The 17,977-nt window shown below is 35.2% G+C and overlaps 1 protein-coding gene across 14 annotated transcripts in view; it reads left to right on the top strand.

Annotated features, from left to right (window-relative positions):
* The window catches only part of LOC106462301 (uncharacterized protein C1orf43 homolog), a 46,702-nt gene that overhangs the window by 5,374 nt on the left and 23,351 nt on the right, over window positions 1-17,977 (top strand). For 13 of the 14 annotated variants that reach the window (XR_002611196.1, XR_002611197.1, XR_002611198.1 and 10 more), the window contains one exon: window positions 6,114-6,215. Coding sequence is in view for 11 of the 14 variants with exons in the window: in XM_022389515.1 (XP_022245223.1) it covers window positions 6,114-6,215 (102 nt within the window). In the remaining 3 variants the exon portion in view is untranslated. Of the gene's footprint in view, window positions 1-1,722; window positions 1,960-6,113; window positions 6,216-17,977 lie in introns of those variants that run through there. The other variant, XM_022389517.1, reaches the window with a different exon arrangement.

Here is a 17,977-nt window from a genome sequence, read left to right as displayed (position 1 = left end):
TGTGGATGACCAAGTTCAAAGTCACTAATGGTTATCTGCATGTTCCCATAGCAGATTCATTCCACCACTATCTGCATTTTGTGCACAAGGAGCTGGTGCTGCAGTTCAGGTCTTTGCTCTTCAGACTAGCATCATCTCCATGTGTTCTGCTGAATGGTATGAACTTTTTCTCGTCACCTCATTTTGTGGGCTGGTATGTGGATCTCCTACAATACATTTATCTTACATTATTTGCTTGATCCAACACTACCTTTCTCTGAGGATTTTTGACTACCTCCTATAGCTAACCGCTAGATTATACAAAGGAGTGAGTATTTTCATAACTAATCTTATCTCTTCTTTCCTTTCCAGGGTTCTTTATATCTTTTTCTCAGGACCCCAAATGTTGCCCAGTCAGTTGTGCTTTTATCAAACCAAATCTATACTAGTAACCACTAACACAATATACTTTATCTAGGTTGCAACAGGCTCCATAGAAATGAGTGTTACATAAGACCACCTAGAGGCAGACTGGGTAGTATTACTGTACTATGCTGAACTGCCACTCATGAACTGTCATGTGTAAAGCCTCTCCTTGCTGATTAGTGGATTGAATAAATTGGGGTCAGTTTGCTTTTAAAAAATCTAGGGAACTTGGTTCAACTACTGCAATGTTTCCAGAGCATTGTTTCTCAGGACTCCTTAGCACGCATTACTCCCCCCCCCCCCCATCCCTGCCCCTTAGCACTTCCACTTTTCCAGTCACTGAGGTGGTGGACAGAGGTTATTCCTCAAGAGTGTTTGAGTGACTTTCCTCTACTCTTGGAAAAGAGGGCAAAGTTGGGGGCACTCCAACCCAGGACCCTGGATGTTTTTTTTCCAGATGTCAGTAGGAGCAGCACCAGCCTGCATGGGAGTCTACTTGTAATATTGGTTCAGATTTGATGCTCAGCTATCTGGTTGGGTTGAGTGGGGCTCATTTTTTTTATGAATACTAGTTCAGTACATTATTCATGAAGGAGTTTCCATTGTCTCCTCATAACTCTGAATGCAGAGTGGTCTTATCCTGGGTCCTTGGTTAAGCACCATTTGTTCCACATCCTTCCCATAATTCCAGGAGTAAGTGGAATTTTCCTTGCTCACATGGTTGGGGAGTGAGGATGAGTGTTCATAATTCCAGACCGGATGAGTTCTGTTTCCTCAGGTTGATTATGGTGTACAGGAACTCATCATTCCTAGTTTGGGGTGTTGCCTTTCGGACTTCATCAGATTGAGGAGAGGGTTTGTCCACTTCGGTGTTGCTTACCTTCACGTTGTGATTTCGGTGGTGCAAAATGCATCACCCTATAGCTACAGGTTGGGATTCACTCACAAATATATATATATTGCAGTCCAAGTTCTCTAGCCACCATGGCCCTGTAATTCCAACCCCAAGCAGTGGGACCTAAGTAGTGCATGATTTAGGTTCTGGGTAAAAAGCATGCCTGTTCTGAATGTAGTGTGATTCCCCCACTAGGGTGCTAATCTTCTATTGGCATAACCATGATCTATGCAAATGCATTCTGTATGGATAATGCCCTCACTGTACCCTCCACCTTATCAATGTGGGATTCTAGTTTTAGTATGAGAGGAGATAAGTATGTTTTGGAAGTTAACATTTTCTTAAATAAAAAAATCTGTTTCGATTAATACTTACCTCTCTCACACTGTCCTTCCCTTCCTCCCCACTAAGAGCCAGTGGATTGGGTCAGTTTCAAAAAAGTGATAATATTATCTGAAGGAGGTGCTTATATACTGCACCAAGATAAAGGGAGCATTGATATAGGTGGAGTGTGTCACAAGACAGATATTGCCAAGAGCAATTAAGTGGGGGAATAAAAGACTTGAGTAAGTGAGAAAAAAACAGACAAATGTTTAGATGGGCAAAGGAAAAGATAAAGAAACCCTAGCAGTCAAGCAATAACTGTAGTGTGAAAAGAGGTAAGTATTGTTGGAAATACATTTTTGATTGATGTGACAAATATTTTGTTTTACCCACCAGCATACCCCAAGTTGAACAAAAAATCTGGTCTAGCTAAGTAATGAATGAATATATTCTGTAAAATTCTTATCAATGCTATAAGTGTAGCTACTAGTTTGGCTGCCAATTTGTATTTCATTCCTTTAATCCTATCGCTCCGGGTACACTTTACTGAGCGTGACACAAGATTTTAGTGTCTTACATTCAAAATTTTATAAAACTACTTTTGTTTATGTTATATCAATTAGAATAGCATAAAATCTTAGCTAATAATCCATATTTTAATAGTATACAAGTTTTAAGTTCTTAATTCTACAAGGCAATATTGAAAAAAATCCTGAATTTCCACTAGTGTGACCTACGTTTCACATTTTCTCTTAGCATGTCATCATCCCTATTTTATCCACTACCCCTCGAAAAAGTATGAAATTAAATATAAATATTCTCTATAAAATCCTTATTACTCAAACAAACCATAACTTTTATAGCCTTCAATTTTGTTTGGTTACAGAGCTATTGAATAGAAAATTAGACCCCTCTTCCACACCCACCTGTCACATCTTCTCTTTCACAATTCATTGATAGTTCTCTTACAATTTTTTTTATATTCCCTATAACCAATAGAAAGTCAAGGTTTTCATCTTTCGAATGATGTATTGTATAACACTGTATTCTGAACAGAATATCGTCAATTTCACTCACAGTGCAAGATTTGTTCCCTTGGGAAAGTCAGTGACGTGTGGATGAATTTGTAACGGCTCTTGTCGCATAGTTAGAAAGCCAAGAAACTTTTGAGAGGTAAGAGAATTTGTCTACTTTTTGTATATTATTAGTCTATACTCTTTGGTGCATTATTTAATTAAATAAAAATTATTAAGTGCATTACAATCTATAGTATAAAAAATTAGGGTTAACTCTCTTCAAAACCCAACAGAAAGAAAAAAAAGAAGATTGGGTAAGTACTTTATTTCTTTTTTTCATATTTTATCTTTATTTATTATTATAAAAGTAACTAAAATATAAAAGTACAGATCTTTTTAGGTTATTTTAGACTTGATTAGGTAAAATTAATAATATAATTAAAACGATTCTCGAGGCATGCATGCGAGCAGCTTGTGGGTAATGTAATTCGATAGCGTAACATGAGCTGCACATATCCCGAGTGATTTACAACTGATAGTGGTGCTGATAGTAGTTAGACATGGTTCAAAGGGCAATAAAACAATAAAATTGAATAATAAATAGATGTATACTGTTATGAACTTAGAGCTACTTGGGGTCAACGAATGTAGTTTCATGTTACAATTTGAAGTCATTCTAGAAAGAAAAAAGGGTAATTTAGGTTTATTTAAAAAAAAATTTTATTTTTTTGGTTATGAGGTTGGTCGAATTGACTGATCCCACTTAGAGACAGGGTAGAGAAAATAACAGATAAACTATAAAGTTTTACTGTAAAAAAACGTTTGAAATGCATTTAGGAGGTTTTAGGGATTACACAAAGGAAATTTGAGATTTTTGAGATGAGGAAAAGTATTTTTAACTTTAACATGAAAATTACTTTGCACATGGACTATTCAAAACAAATACTCAATATATTAATGGACAAATCTTTATTTTATTAAAAATACTTTATATAAAAATATGACTTTGTGAAGATAGACATACTATATTGAAAGTTAGAAGAATTAAATCTGTAAAGACTTTAATCGAGTACAAAGAGAGAGAGGTAAGTTGCATGCTCAGTCCTTTTTTAGCTGCACCTTTTTTTCACATCTAAGGTGTTTTTGAATAGAAAATATTTCTCTGAGGGTTTTGAAAGAGATCAAGGATTGGATAAGTGAGCCACTCGCTACTCTAATGTGTATTATAAGTCCTCGAATAGTGGCCATGTGCCAGAAAATTAGATTTATTTCTGTATTGCTAAAGACTTGTGTTCACAATTCTAGATTTTTTTATTATATGAAAAATTAATGGTCTCTCTCTTTTCAGGAGGTTTTTTGTATGGATTCATCTCTTTGGGACTCTCAAATGTCACATATATTTCTGTGTTTGTCCTACCATCTAAGTGATGCTGCAAAATAAATCACACTTTTTCCCCCGAAGTAATGATGAACTTGGTAGGACCGTGAATATCATCAGTTGTGATAAAACGTCATCTAAATTTACTCTTGGGTGTTTGACTCTTTTCATTTTTTGCAAAAACCTTTGAATCACGATGCTCACTAGAACTCAGGTTCGTGTCGCATGTGCTGCCTTTGGGGTGGCTCAGAAAGTAGTCGCAGACATTCTCTGAGAATACAAGTCAGAGCTTTCGTTCAACAATGCACAGAAGAAATGTTGGAAACTTTGCCTGAATGCGAGAGACACAAACGTGAAACTTTGATTTGTGGTCTCACTGATGTGCTCACAAAGAGACGCCCACAAAAATGGACAAGTTTGTTGCATTGCTGAAATATATTGCAAATCAATTAAAACTTGTGCATGAGAACAATAGTGGCCCAATCAAGCAATATTGATAGTTGGAATTACTTTTTTGATTGAATTAAAATCTTATTTTACTTTGTTATGCTCTCAGGGAAAAAGTATGATTTATTTTGTAACATTCCTTGTGCTGGAACTCCTTTGGAAGTGAACAGAATGTGTCATGTAGTGGCTGGTGATTTCTTCATGGGTATCTTTCTCACCTCTGTGTGCACATCCTTGCATGGTTTAGAGATATAGGAAACAGGACTACTGTTCTCATTAGATGTCTCAGCTCCAACCAGAATGGTGATCATCTGTACTTTCATTATTATTTATTTACACTTCCATTGTATTGTCCTCACATTGTTGAGCCCATCTTTTAGGGCTGCTTGGGTCTTTCTTTCTGAGCACCCACAAATTTGGCTGGTTGTGTGACTCATTGGCTATTTTTGATATGGATGAAGAGGTATTGCCTCTGGAATATGTGTCTGAGAACCTTCCAGGAGCAGAAATAGTATTTCTCCTGCTTGTTTGTGCACAGATGTGTCCCATTGTTGGCATCATATATTCAATACACCATTACCACTCTCAAAAACAACCATTTTGACTAAATCAAAAGGTGTTATGGTTGAAGAGATACCCTGCTGAGAAGAATGCTTTATTTCTGAGTACCCTTTAGATCCTTGTCTACTCCATTCATTTTCCCTTGAATACAGTTCTGCAAATTACTTTGTGGTTCTGCATGCTACTTCAACTCGTCTTCACTATATATTTCTTGCGGTATAGATCATTATTTTCTTGTGCTTTCTTTTGTTTTCTTTTCATGTTCATTGGCTCCCTCCCTCCTTTACAAATATTCTTGTTTTTTAGTATTTAAGAGGCAAGTCTACCTGATTTGAACTCACATTTTTAGAATTAAAATGAATTTAAAACAGGTATGTATATAAGCTTTGCTTTCTCTTAATGTTATTAAAGCAGGTTTTAGTAGTGGAGCTCATGTATCACACCTGCATTTTATTGAACTGACAAAGGTGAATCTCAAAGAGAAAATTCCTCACATTTAACTGTAACTTTGTTGAAAACTGATGTTCAGTTACAAAAATTGCTTTATCAGTAATAAGTTATGGTTTATCTTCCGGAAATCTCATATTTTATTTACAGTTTTCAGTACGGTTTTCTCTAATGAGACAAGCTTCAAATCAGGACTGTAAAATTCACACCACCATATTTTATAATAAAGGACAAACTAGTAGCTGCTTTCATACTAACTTATCTAAAATCATAAAATATAATGAGCCTGAAAAAGTATCTGCTAGATGCAAAACAGCCCCTTTCCATCCAAAATCTGAAAATAGTGTTGATTAGTATATATATAAGGTTTCTGTTAATCTCTGTAATATACATCAGTTTAGCATACATATACCCCTGAGAATCTACAGTACTCTCTCCACCCCAGGAGGTATCTGTTTTGTGTCACTAAAACATATTTATGGTGACTTTATGCAAATTATGGCAATAGCAATATGAAGTAATAAGAGCACCATCTTCAATTCCAAGTAAACTTTTTGTTTTGTTTTTTACAATATAATAGGATGTTTTGATATACATGTATTGTGTTACAATATAATTATTTTTATACTTTGTTTTTCAGACTTGCATATTGCTGTTTTTGTTCGGAAAAAGACAAATAGCAAGATTTTCTCTGAAAACTAGGAAAGGTCCTCACATGCCAGTTGGATACAGTGCCTCAAAGGTATAACTGTTCTTTGTAGAATAGAATATACAATTTCTGATCTATATATGTAAACATTGTCTTAATTTAGGAGTGAAATAGTAAAGAACTGTATGATGAGGTACTAATTTTGTACTCATTGAAATGAAAGCACAAAACATAGATATGTGTCTTACTGGTAATTATAATTTCCATGTTCACATGTGAATTGTTAAATTTGTTCACAAGTTGTAATGCAACTCCCCACGAATCAGGAGTGCTCTCAGCCACATCTGACAGAGAAAACTGTTCTCAATGTACATATTGTGCTGCAATCAATTCTATATGCAAAAACTTTCTCTTTAGTGCTGCCACTGTATTATGAATAGACTTTTCATTTATTTTATTATCTTATATCTTTAAGAAAGTCAGTGAGTATAAGTTCATGTTGAAAATAACTTTGAAATAATTTCAAAAGCAAAAAATCAACTCTAGGTTTCTCTTTTTCTGTGTTGCAATCTTACATATATGTTTATAAATTTCTGGAGAAAGGGAAGTACCACTCTTGAAAACCAGCATAGTTGAGAAACATGCTTTATTATTCTGTACCTCGTGGAAACAAACATTCATTTATTTAAACTCACTTACAATTAGTATTCTGAATCAAAATAATTTTATTGAAAAATACTCAATGTATTGTAAAATGGTCCATAAAAAATTATGTATACTATAGCATAAAATCCAGAGACAAATTTTAATTTTTACTCCCTAAAAGCATCTTCTGTATATATTGTTTTGTGTTTACTATTGCTTAATGCTCTGGTGGCTCTAGCATTTCAGTTTTATTGGCAGACATTAAGGAATAACTTAATCAAGATAGTATAGATAAATACATCGTACTTTGTATAGTAAAATAAAGTTCAGATCTGCTATTACAAAACACAAGTTCCATCACTTGTCCTCTTCAATCCAATTTTTGTTTGGGAAGGAAAGACACACAAAGCTTAGTGTATTCTGATTCAGTACTTACCTCCTCTCACAGGATTAGCTATTCTCGTTCAATGCTGCCCTCTATATTTGTGAACTATTCTTTATACATGCCATAAGCCTAGCTCCTCCCCCTTTGTTGGAATTACTACATTTCAACATGTCTCTCATGCAAATCATCATGCGTCATCTCTTAACCAATAGTAGCATGACATGCTCACATGATGCATGTGACTCCCTCTATACTCCTCTACGGAACCTTCACTTCTTGTTTAGCAGTGCTCGTGTTCAGACGTTTTGAATTTTGCTTTCATGTGTTTCATTGTTGTTATTTTAATAGTTTTATTACAAAAGTGGTTTTCTACTTCTTTTTGCTTATACAGCTGACATTTATTTTCAATTACTTTTCAGTCTTTATTTTTTTCAGCACATTGTATTATCTATCAAACATTTTATTTGATTTCGTATTTCTTATAAATTCCGAGGTTAATGTGACCACTTTGATATTTCACACCTAATATGAGCACTCTTTTGCCATTATTGCGGGTGGGGCGACCCGTTATGGGACTTACCTGTGATTATTTACTGGGAGATTAATCATTATATGGGTCAAACATCTTCTCCTGATGTTTCCCAACTTCCTCACGAACAATCCGTTCTGGTGAAGATTTGATAGCCTTTTTCTGTCACGAGATTTTGCCATGTCTTCCTATGCCCCCCATGCAGAATCAGCTAGGCCTACTACGTCCTATATTTCTTAGGTATGTGATGTTTTATCCCTTCCTCTGGATATTAGGGTTCATGCTGCACATTTTGCTCTCCAATTGGTTGATGGTGCCAGCATGCATCGCCTCCACAGGCTATAGATCGGTTTGCTTTAGCAAACCATCATGCAGACTGTCCATTTCTAGAATCTCAGTTGCTAGGTCTATTTTGGTTGTATGGGGAGCACTCCCAGGTTTTCCGGTGCAATCTCCCATGCCAAGTTTTCATGCCTTTGTCTTACCCTTACTTCCTTTCTAATGTATTTATCAACCATACATCTCCTTTCTGAGGCTATGCACTGAAATTGTAAGGATTTTTCAAGGTACAGCCTCTCACTTGTTAACTCCACATTGGCTTGTTTGTTATCCTCGACTATCACCTCACGCGTGTGGTTTCTCCATTGTTGGGCTCTTCTGGGTCATGATGCAGCTTTGTCATAGGTTCATTGGCTGCCCATTTATCTCAGGATATTTTCAAGGTACAGCCTCTCACTTATTAACTCCACGTTGGCTTGTTTGTTATCCTCAACTATCATCTCACGCGTGTGGTTTCTCCATTGTTGGGCTCTTCTGGGTCATGATGCAGCTTTGTCATAGGTTCATTGGCTGCCCATTTATCTCAGGATATTCCATTTCGCCCTTCTTTTTTCAGGTGGTATTTTTTACCACATCCCAGGTACTTTGGAATTACGAGTGGAATACCTGCATCAACTCACTACCCATTTCTTCTTGAGTTGGTCGCTGTCGGAGTCACGATAAGCCCCTATGCCTGATTTCAGTCCTAGTCCTCTTAGTCCTTACCTGTTCCTTCTTCCAGGGGTTCCATATCTCTTCATTTTCTTCGACGTAGATTGGCACTCTGCCATCAGTACTGGTGACTATCTGGGGGATTCTGGTCCAGTTGGAGCTCAATTGTGCAAATTTTTTCTCCATTGGCGATATATTATGTCACAGATCAGTTGGATATTCGGATTCTCTTGGATGGACTTGTCCTCCGATCCCTTTCACCTCCTCCTTTGTCACAGATACACATTCCTTCCCTCTGATTTGGGATTCCATTACCAGCCACCACCGGGTAGAGGCTGTTCTAAACCTTCTGTTTCAACAGGCCTTTCAAACTGTGAATCATTTTTCTCCAGGTTTACAGATGACCAAGATGGATGTCACAACTATTTCCTTACATACAGCATTACCTCGGCTGTTGCGACCGTATCTTTGGTTTGCCCTTTGAGGGGTGATTTATCAACTTTACATATTTCCTTTGGGCTTACTTCGGCCTTGTATGTTTTTGTCAAGTGGTTTGGGCTTTTGCTCATTCGAATTTATTTGTTGAAGCTTTCAGTTCTACACTCTTACTGCTCCCTATTTTACCACTTGCGAGGTTCTATCAGTTTGGGGATGTGGTCTTCCATGATTACTCTCAGGTCAGGCTCATATGCGAGCTCTTCATGACTAATGGTTTCTTGCATGGGTACCTTTGCAGGATCTTATTATCCTTCCTCCTACCATAGTCAATGTTCTGCATTGGTTGTTGAACATGCCCCACATGTCAGCAAGTGTCCTGCTTCTTCCCCCTTGTCTGGATTTACCTTTTTTTACAGATGCTTCCCTATAGGGATGGGGGTGTGGGTCGATCACCAGAAAGCTTCGAGGCATTGGTTTGTGGCCAAGAAATCTTCTAAACTCCACACTAGAGCTTTTCATGGTTCACTGGACCTTGGATTGTTTCCTTCATCAGGCTAGACATTGTCTGGTCGTGATTCATCCTGATAATTCGTCAGTGGTTGCTTACCTCAATCATCAGGGTGGCACCTGTTCTTCATACATATGTTTTCTCACATTGGATCTTCTTTTCTGGACCTACATGTAGGATATCCATATTCGACTCCTTCTCTGGGTGATTTAGATCATTCATACTTCATCATGTCAGATCCTTCTGATTGCTCCTTACTGATCAGTTCCTTCGTGGTTTCCACGCTTTCTCCAGTTCCATCTTACCCCTTCCCCTGTCTCCTTCCCTGCTTCAACAAACTCAGTCACTGGTGCTTCATTCCATTCTTCCTGTCCTTCCTCTTTATGCTTGAATTTTATCTGGTCCTTGGCAAGGAAATCAAGTTTATCTCGAAATGTCACTTCCCTTCTGACCCATTCCCTCAGCCCTTCCTCCTTGGAAGTTTATTAGCATCAATGAAACATTTTCCACCATTGGTCTCTGGGCAGGAGACTTGCAGCTGTTGGGCCCACTGTTACTCATATTGCAGATTTCTTACTTGGCTTTTTGATTGGGGTTCCTTTGTCTCCTTGATTTCCAGTTATCAAGCATCTTTCTCCCACATTCACTATTTTTACTCGATACTGTCGTGTTTTCCTCTCCTACACTCTCCTGTTGTCATCCATGACAAGCTGCCCATCTGGACTGGGATGCTCAGGTAGTTCTCCACAGCCTTTCTTTGCCTCCATTTGAACTACTTTCCACGTGCTCCTTGTTTCACCTTTCCTTTCAGACTTATTTTCTTCTATTGATGTTTCACGTACTTATTATTTTCATACATACCTTCTCCTTTTCCGGATCATTCATTCCTCCCTTGATCCTCTGCAACATGGGAGATTATCTCCTTCCTTCCATTTCCCTCCTTGGCCTGATCTGGATAGTCTTGTTTGTCCCGTACATGCTCTTCAGTGTTGTATTGCCCACACGGCTTCCATCTGTGGTGCCCGTTTCTACTTCTTTATTCCATGGTAACCATCTTCTATTCATGATCTTTCTCCTCCCTTTACCAATTAGGTTCTACTTTTGTTTCGATTGGCTGATTCCTATTTTACATTGTTCTCCCATATTTTGTTCCAGGTGTTTTCTCATCAAAATTCACAATTTATCTTTTCTCTGGCATCTCATCTTCATCGTCCATAGGAGGAAATTCTTTAGTAGGGCATATGGACTACACCTTATACGTCTGTCCCTCTTTATTTCATCTATATTGCGGTTTCTTCTTCATCAAGTTCTCATCTTCCACCTGCAGCCATTTTTCATGATTCAGTGCAACTTTGACTGGATAAGTTTATATTAGTACTTTTTTTTTTCGGTGATGATGTTTCTCCAGACTCTCCTGCATTGTCCCCCTCCTTTCCTCGAGTGCAGTATGGGAGTCTTTACCACTTCTAGTACCAAGCTGCTGGGGTGGTTGATCAAGGAGGCACCCTCCTGAATGCGTTCCACAAGGAAAAGATTTGAACCATTCAGCTAAAAGTGTTCTGCTAGTGTAGATGTGACATGGCCTTCTGATCATGCTTACACAAGAAAAATGGAGCTGAGCCACCTCCTGATACACTTTATATACACACTGGGGACATTGCAATTGCAGTTCACCCCTTTTATTGGGAGACCTCATCCTACCTTTGCATGGAAATTGGTTCCCAGCGTAGAGGTTTTGGATTAAAGTGTACCAATCAACAAAAGTTCTCACATGAGTATGGGTTGTCTATCTTCCTCCCCCAATCACTCTGTCTGTGTCTTTTGTCACAGCAGTAGTAAGTGGGATTGTTCTGGTGCTATCCTTGATTATCACTTGTTCTCTTCTTATGGGAATGTTATTGTCTTTGGACACAGCTAGCCTGTGTCACAGTTGGGGGAGTTGATTACATGTGATAGACATCCTTTGGATACTGGATGTCTATTCCCAGATCGATAGATTGGTGATGATCCTCGTGGTATACCTAGTAATCGGTGCAGGTCTTAATCCCAAATTCTTGCGTTTGAGGTGAAGACAGTATGATCCTCATCCTACCCTTGCATGGATGTCAGTACCCCGTGAGGAGGTTTTTGATGTAGTTGACTTACCGAGTAGGATTGTCACAATGTTATATAGTATTTCGGCTTTAGAGAAATACCTGAGAAACAACAATTTCAAAGTTGTTTAAAAATATCCCAACACCTTTAAAGATTTCTTACCCCTTGAAGCAGTCCACATCTCTGGATAAAGAGCAGTGTGTCTATATAGTCTCTTTGTATTAATCTCTATCAATAAAAGTAAAGTGTGAAAAAAACTACTTGTCAACTGGGCAAAGTGTAACAATATATCTTGCTGTCTCAAGTATCATGGGATATGAACTTCACACCCCTGTATTATTTCTTGTATGACATGAGATAACTAAGCTGTATGAACCTTAGTTCAGTGGTACTGTTTCTTTATATAAAGCTATACATACTGTAATATGAGTGAAATATAAATATATATATATTCCAGATTATTGTTAACAAATTAAGTATGGTAGTTTATGTATATAATATGCAGTAGTGTGTATATCTATGTTTTTTGTCATGTCATTGAACCAGTATATAGATTATTTCTTTCCATTACTTCCAGTCAACTACTTCAAGTTGTATTTATGAATGCTACTTACATTAAGCAACAAGAGACTGACATCGACTTTGATCAAAGTTATGTTATTGAGGACTTGCAGTGTTACACTGAATCATTAGTATTGCAATTTAAAAAGTGTCTCTTGGATACACTGCACTTCAGTATACAGTAAATGTTGAGATTCTTGTTTTTTACTATGTTTATGCATATAACAATGTGTTGCTGAATTATGATACAAAGGAACAATTATGTTAAATGTACAATGAAGTATGTCTAAGAAAACTAATCCCACTTTAACTGACTTCTATTGTTTTACCAAAACACAAAGAGCAAGCAACAGGAAACGATAAAGTAGTTAGTAAAAAAAAATTTAACTTAACTGATGACGTATGGTCAAACTATATACAAAACTGTTATACATCTAGTATTGTATTAGCTTAAACCATAATCAGTAGCAAGAATATTGTTGAATTTTGTGTTTAAAATATGATCAGAGAAGCTTTGTAAAAAATGAGAGTGTATTTATGGGCTCTATTCAAGAAGTCTTGTAATGTTCAACAAATTCTTTGTAATTAAAAAGCTGTAAGTAATGAACATTATAACATAACTTATTTGGAAATGGGCAATTTATGACTTCAAAGTTGAAAGTATCCATTTATTGAAAATTTGAAATTGAATGATTGGTTAACAATGCATTCAACATGAATCAGTGAAGAAAGAACTAAGAAATAACATCATGGATCGACTACAACCACCTGATTAACAATATTGACACAAAAACTGAAACCTGCCTGAAATACAAGCAGAATGTTAAGCTGAATAAATTAATTCCACATACAAATACCAACAGTATTGATCCGTGATTTTTAACTGTAGTGATGTATTCGGTGAACCCTGTAAAAGTGCCCTAGCTAAGGGCCTAAATTTTTGCTTACCTCCCCCTAAACTTAAATTATTTGATTACCCATTCTCCTTTCAGAGCACTTATAAAACTTTGAAATCTCAGTATATTTTGAACAGGAATGGTTCCCTGAGCAATTTATAAAAACAAGATTCAAAAATGCTGCTTTGTCTTCATTTTACAACTACAACTCCCATAAATATTGTTGTCACCTGACCTGATAAAAGTACTGGTGTTGTTATAACTAATAAACCGAATTACATTAACAAAATGCAATGTATCCTCAGCGATAAAACAAAATTCAAAGCTCTTAATGTTGATTGATTAAAACTTTCCATAAAATGTGAAGAAAAAATACAACAAGCCCTAAGAAATTACAAACAATGCAATTACATGTCAGAAAATGTTCTTGATGACATCTACCCCCTCAGGCTCCCTCCCACCCAGGTTTCATGTATGGGTTACCTAAAGTTCACAAAAGTAACATCCCCTTATGACCTATTTTATCCAGCATAGGTTTCCATGCTTATAAATTGGCTAATTCTTCTTTCCTATTCTAAATTCACTCACTTCCAACAAGTTTACAGTTAAAGATTCCTTTTCCTTTGCACAAAAATTTGTAAAATTAATAATGCTGATCAATATACACTTTCTCATTTTGACGTTGAATCCTTATTCCCAAACATTCTGCTTGAGGAAATAATTGTAAAGAAACTCTTCCCCAACAAAAATGAAACACACAAGATTTAATCGCCAACAGTTCAAAGAATAACTTAAGTTTGTCATCAAGAATAATCACTTTGTCTTCAATGGTCAGCTATATGACCAAATAGATTACGTGGCAATAGGGTCACCTGTAGGGCCAACTCTCACTAACATATTCATTTGTCACTATGAGCATTCTTGGTTAGGTATCTGCCCCACTGAATACAAACCAGCTGTGTATAGAAGGTATGTTGATGATACATTTTCACTGTTTTTGAAGCTCTAATCACATTAAACAGTTTTTGGATTATTTAAATTTGAAACACACTAGCATTAATTTTACTTGTGAAACTGAAGAAAAATGGTAAATTGCCTTTTCTTGATATCCAAATCAGCAGATTAAATAACCATTTCACAACATCTGTTTATTGTAAAAAAAAAACATATACAGGTTTACATGCTCATTTCGACAGTTTTATTCCAAATTCCTTTAAATGTAACCTTATATTCAGTCTTCTCAATAGAGCATAATACATCTGTTCTAACTACCTCTCTCTTTGTACTGAAATCACCACCTTACAGAACATTCCCTTGCATTTTACTCAAGTCCTAACAAGCAAGTTCTTTTCTCACAACTTTGAATCCCCAAAGAAACATACACTGTTGACAAATTAAATCTGAACATTCTTTTTTTAAGTAAGCAATGTTTCGTAGTGAAGTCACAAATTTTAAGAATAATTAAAACATTTTATCCACAAGTACAGCTACAAATGATATTTTAATCACTTTTCAAAATACAAAATCTAAAGACTAATCTAAATCTAAAGACCTATTACATACATACCCCTGTGTGTTCCAGGATCATGTATAAATACACAAGTGGTGGCTGTGATGCCAATTACATTGGCAAAGCTATACGCCAATTACACCTGCAAGTATGTGGGAGTGTTAAGCAGAATTGGTAACAAAAATATCAAATCCAACAGACTCCACAATCCTCACACATAGTGAAAACAACAACCACACCATCATGATTATGAATTTTAAAATGATCTTATCTGGATCATCCAGTATTGAACATTTAATTAAAGAAAGTTTATCTATTATAAATGAACTCCCAACTTTAATAACACAGCTTCACTACAACTAAGTCTGTTTTGCTTAACTTGTATAACAATTTTTGCATTGTCCTATTTCTTGTTTATTTGTTTGTCTTTTAATTTACTTCATCCTTTTATTCTATATATTAATTACCCCTTAAAAAATGTTTGAACTTTATACATTTTTGTACCTGATATTTTACCCTGTTCAACGTGAAATAGTGCTAATACTAATAGAAGGTCTTGTGTTTATTGACACTGACCATTTATTTACCAGAATTATTAAGTGACCTTGAAATTGTTGATGAAAGAACTTTAATTTTATCATTACGAAGACCTAGAGTAAAGACTACTGAAATCAAATGTTTCTACTTTTAATGCTTTAAATCCTTTAATTTTCTCAAGTGCCAAATGTTTTTGGATCTATTTCAGTTATCTCAGTAAGCTCTTGTGATTAGAATTTTCCCTGTTGGTCAACTAGATAAAATGTGTGTTCATATTTTGTGTATTTAAGATGGCTGTATAAAAGATTGACTTAAAACTTATTTATTTTATGTGCTGTTGCACACATTTTGTTTAAACATTGTACACAAATTCCTAATGTGTTTTCCGAAATAAGCTCAATAAAGCCATGTTGATGTAGATGCAAAACATTGAAAAATATGCTTTAACAAAATCTGTTAAATTAATAACAAGCTTGGGAAGAAAGACGGAAATGAAATTGTGTTTAGGAAAAAAAATGTCAATGTTAAACTGGATACATATCATCATCCAACTATGTGTGACAGAGTATTTGTTTGCTAGTGCATGAATCAGTACGTTTTACATAATTTGTTTAAATCCTTCCAAAACTCTGAACATTTATAATAACATGGTTCTAGTATTTTAGATTATTTTATTTGGTCAAAATAAAGTTCTACTTTGCTGACTAATTGCAGGAATTAACAGCAGAAACAAAATATAGTTCTTGTTGGATATACAAGACTGTTTAGTGTGGACATTGTTATTTAATTTATTTTGTGAGTTAATATTTAATGATTGTTTACTTTTTCATAACATGAGTTAAAAGCAATTATTTTGTGAGAAATGGTTGTGACAAGTGTGGTTGTGTAACTTTGTATGAGTCATACATCGTGTTTGCAATTACATTGTTGTAGAGGCTTAACTAATATTGTTGACATCACATTACTTGAACTTTTAGTATTTGTCACGTTACCTTAACTGAGTATTGTTAAATCATCACGTTATGTAGTTTAGAGAAAATTCTAGAGGTCTCAGTGATCCACATATAAATAGCAGTGACCAAACGAATGCAAGTGAAATGAATGTAAAGTTCAGTTACAGAAAAGTTAGGAAACATGTGAGTGAATAACCATAACGAGCAATATTTTAAAGTTAGTTTTACAGTCTGATAGAGATAAAAAGAAAAATTTGATTTGTCAAAGGGTGTTCTAAAGCTACTGAACCCATCTGTGTGGACATTGATGAAAGAAGACAATTATTTAAAGTTCGAGATACAACTTTGGTAACCCATAGGGTAGCTTAAGTGAATTATTCACTGATACAATTGTGTTAAGAGCAGAGAAAAATAGTTTGTCTTGTCTATTGTATTCTAAAGTAATTGAATCAGCCTAAGTGAACTTTTGACAAGAAAAAGAGAACTGTTTAGAGTTTGAGATATCCATTGCTTAAGGAATTTTTGTACATACATTTAACTTGTTTTAATATATTATTTTAAAACAAGTGGAGTGCGTTCTGTCTGTTTATTGTTCAGGTTTATCAACAAGTCACAGAGTCTTACTGTAGAAGAATCCTCAGCCCACATATTCTTAAAACCCTGAACAGTTTGGTTATTTTCTCATTGACAACTAGTTAAATATTGTAATATGATTAAAACTTTGTTTGTTAGGCTTAAAGGTAACTCAAGTTTTACGTTAGCACAAGTATGCTTGATTGTTGGAAGAGTAACTGCATAATGTTTCTTAATACTAATCACCTTCTAAATATATGAAGTCAGTCAATTTTATAAAATTGGTTAATGTAATTTCAGTTTGCTGATTTGGTAATATAATTTTCAATACTAAAATTATTGACCCATTTTATTGACTTGTTTATATACCATTCTCTGGTGGTGGTGGTGCCTATATGTTTCTTTATATTGAGTAATTTATGTTTTTGTGACAATATTCAGTGTAAAGAACTGACTGAAAACATAAAGTCAAATTACTCAATTTCTGTTTAGTATACATATTGGACTTAAGCAGTAATCAGTGGAATTAATTGCAATATTGACAGTACTTTTATTTAATTTTTTATATGGTTTTAGGTACCCAACAATCACATTTTGCTGAGTAAATATTGTAGTTTAGAAAAATGTTTTTAAAAAACCAGTGGGGTTTATGTGGGCATAAGTAATTCTTAGGTTAAAATAATGAGTGTATAACATAAATCTACAATAGTTACTTCATCAGCACATACAATGACTGGTGAATTTGAGTGACATATTGCCATTATTTTTCAAGCCACTCATATTTATTGGGGAAATTAAACAATGACACAGACATTAATTATTTGAAGCTTTCACAACATACGCCTGTTAAATGTTAATAATCTAGAGAATATAATCTAACAATATTTGAATAGAGCAAAGATTTTGATAAAGAGTATAAATTACTTAATTGAAACAAAAATGAGCTGTAAATACTCCTTTATGCTCTGCATTTTATGACATTTTGGACATTGCTCCAGCAGATTTTACTGAGAATGCAGTACACTATTCTGTATATACTGTTTACCACACACACATTATTTTACACAGGTAGGTTTTCTTTCTCTGTGCCAAAAAAAACAAAAAAACATTGTAATGTCCCAGTATGTTTGATATTGTATATATTTTCCACATATAAGTTACAAATATTCACATGCCCACTACTTAAAAAATTTTAATGTTAGAAGTAAAGTACTAAAATAGCCTAATTTCTTTTAA

This window comes from Limulus polyphemus, unplaced genomic scaffold (assembly GCF_000517525.1).
Source record: "Limulus polyphemus unplaced genomic scaffold, Limulus_polyphemus-2.1.2 Scaffold1137, whole genome shotgun sequence".
NCBI lineage: Eukaryota > Metazoa > Arthropoda > Merostomata > Xiphosura > Limulidae > Limulus > Limulus polyphemus.
This window is presented reverse-complemented; position numbering and strand designations above follow the sequence as displayed.